Genomic DNA, 2644 nt, shown 5'->3' on the forward strand with positions numbered 1-2644 from the left:
CAGGGCACAGCCCCAGGCGATCCGCGATGGGCCCCAGGGATGGGTTTGCTGCACCTCCCTCTCCGGCAGGACTCACTTTAGGCGGGCGAGTACCCCTTTTTGAAGGAGTCTTTTAGTTAAAACTAGAAAACACTCAGCAAACCTACTGTTGTATTGTTCTTTGCAAACTGAGTGCCAGCAGCTACATGGGCTAGACAGGGACAACTTAAAGGGGAAAATGGAGAGGAGCCAAGCTAATGTCAGTGTAAAATACACAGCATTCTCTTGAGGAAATTACCTGAAAAAGCCAAACAAATGAAAAAAACCAAACCCCAGCAAGTCTTACAGGCCAGCCAGCAGGGAGCTGCACTAAAGTGTGCGGATGCTAAATGACAAGCAAACTGCTTTTTTTATGTCTCCTAAAAGCTGGTTATTTTGCATTCTTACCTTTTATTATCTAAGTTAAGACAGTCTTTAAGAAGTGATTGCGTTTCAACTTGCACACTATTAAATGCCAAGCTTCAAAACAAGTCAATGCAAGATTTAATCCCAGGCTTCTAGTGATATCATAAATGTATGGATTGTCAACACACAAGAAGTCTGTAATGCTGGTTCCTTGCTTCATGAGTGCTGATACAACTTTTCTCACACAATTAATGGACAGCAGAAGCAACATTTGTCTCTAGAGTGGTGGCTGCACTTGTGAATTTGTTGGTGTTCTTGCCAGGTAATCTCTACAGCAGGCACATCCAGATAGATGGAGAGATGTTGGCCATCCAAGTGCAAGACACTCCAGGAGTTCAGGTGAGCTAGATGCAACCATACTGTTTACTAGAGTAACTAAATTTTTGAGTGTTTGTCCCTCTGTGCAGCATCTTGCTATGGTCTTTCTAGACAATATTTTGCTGTCCATTTCAGGGTTTGGTGCTCTGTGTGGGAGAGGTGGTAGCTTGTGCTTTAACCAGTCAAGCCAGCTGTGTTGGGTGTCTGCAGTGTGCTGGTAGTCAAAGAAAACAACTCACTGATTTGATGAATCATTTGTTCGTTGGAGGCCCATTACTTTTGAGTGGCTGAATTACTGAAGTGTCGTGTTCCTGTATATTGGGAACGCTAGGCACACAACCAGAAATAATTCTGTGCAAAAAAGGTACATCAGGAAAAAAATGTCATAACCAAAGCAAGCTTCATAAATGTGTATGACAAAAAGTGAAGTCTGCTAGGTTGTGGCTCTGCTCATAGTGTGTCACAAGTTAAAGTTTTGAATGTATAGACCTGAGTAATGCTGGATTGTTGCCTTTTTCAGCTGGGCAACACTCCAGGTCTAAATGCTTCCAGCTCATATCTTTGCTTCCCCAGACTTTCTGTCTAGCCAGTTAATTTCCCATTCTGTGAAACTACAAAGTCTTTCTCTGCATGCAGAACTACTCAGGTCAATTTTCCATTTGAGTATAGCAAACTCCAGTGTTAAATTCCAGCTTTTTGCAGCTGAATCAACATCTGCATTTATTTGCCGTGCTCAGATTGAATTAATACTTAAAATGTGAAATACAAATATGTGTCTGAAGCTGTAAAATGCTATTTGGCTTTACAGATTCCTGAAGACAGGTTCCTTTAATCTTTTATGAATTCAGCTATCTAATTTGAGACCATTCATTTTTCAGATCCATGAACACAGTCTGGATTGTAATGAGCAACTGAACAGATGCATTCGCTGGGCAGATGCCCTGGTGATTGTCTTCTCCATCACAGACTATAAGAGCTTTGAACTACTCAGTCACCTTTACCATCATGTTCGACAGCTGCATCCAGGGAACACAGTCCCTGTTGTCATTGTTGCAAACAAAGCTGATCTCTTGCATATCAAAGAGGTGGAGCCTCAGCAGGGACTTCAGCTGGCCAATATGCTGGGCTGCACTTTCTATGAAGTATCTGTCAGTGAAAACTATAACAATGTCTTCAATGCCTTCCATCTCCTCTGTAAAGAAGTCAGTAAACAGCAAATAAACAGCACCCCTGAGAGGAGAAGAACCTCTCTTATTCCACGGCCAAAATCACCCAACATGCAGGATCTGAAGAGAAGGTTTAAGCAAGCTTTGTCTGCCAAAGTGAGGACTGTCACTTCTGTTTGACAGTCCTTGGTCTACCCAGTGTTTAGCCTGAGATTGAAACCTGGTGTGTTTAGCACTGGCACGTCTTTCACAATGCCTTGGTCTCTAGAAGGAGGATGGTTCCAATAGCCTTTTGCATGGCTGTAGAAGTCTTTAAGCAGTTGCTTTAAAAAGGAAATGTGTCAGATTGGGAAGGGGGGAAAAAACCCACCCCAAAACTCCTGAAAAATACTTCTACAATGTGACTTGCAGAACAGGTTTTTTGACCTGGAAAAGGAGTTTTTCAGTAAATGAAACAGTTTGCCCTTTCCCTAGTCGGACAGATTTGTGCAGAAACAACCTTTTAGCTGTAACTCAACTTGTACTTGAGCAGAGAAACGCCCTGAACTGCAGTTCACTGTACAGAAGCAACCACTTGACTTTTGTTCTCACATGGATGAAGGACAGCATGGTGTATCTGTTTAATTTTATTGCATGGTAGAACTGTTTTTTCCCTGTCTTCTTTCAAAACAAATAAGCAAATGTGAAATTGTTCTGTAAAAGTATGTGTAAAATAA

The 2644-nt window shown here is 41.9% G+C and overlaps 1 protein-coding gene across 1 annotated transcript in view; it reads left to right on the forward strand.

Annotated features, from left to right (window-relative positions):
- Positions 1-2339, forward strand: part of RASL11B (RAS-like, family 11, member B) — a gene marked incomplete at its 5' end in the record, with an annotated part of 2773 nt that extends 434 nt beyond the window's left edge. The window contains 2 exons of the mRNA XM_009069402.1: positions 707-783; positions 1641-2339. Coding sequence (XP_009067650.1) covers positions 707-783; positions 1641-2108 — 545 coding nt within the window. The remainder of the gene's footprint in view (positions 1-706; positions 784-1640) is intronic.
- Positions 2340-2644: the final 305 nt, after the last annotated feature.

Source organism: Acanthisitta chloris, unplaced genomic scaffold (genome assembly GCF_000695815.1).
Source record: "Acanthisitta chloris isolate BGI_N310 unplaced genomic scaffold, ASM69581v1 scaffold39802, whole genome shotgun sequence".
NCBI classification, from domain to species: domain Eukaryota; kingdom Metazoa; phylum Chordata; class Aves; order Passeriformes; family Acanthisittidae; genus Acanthisitta; species Acanthisitta chloris.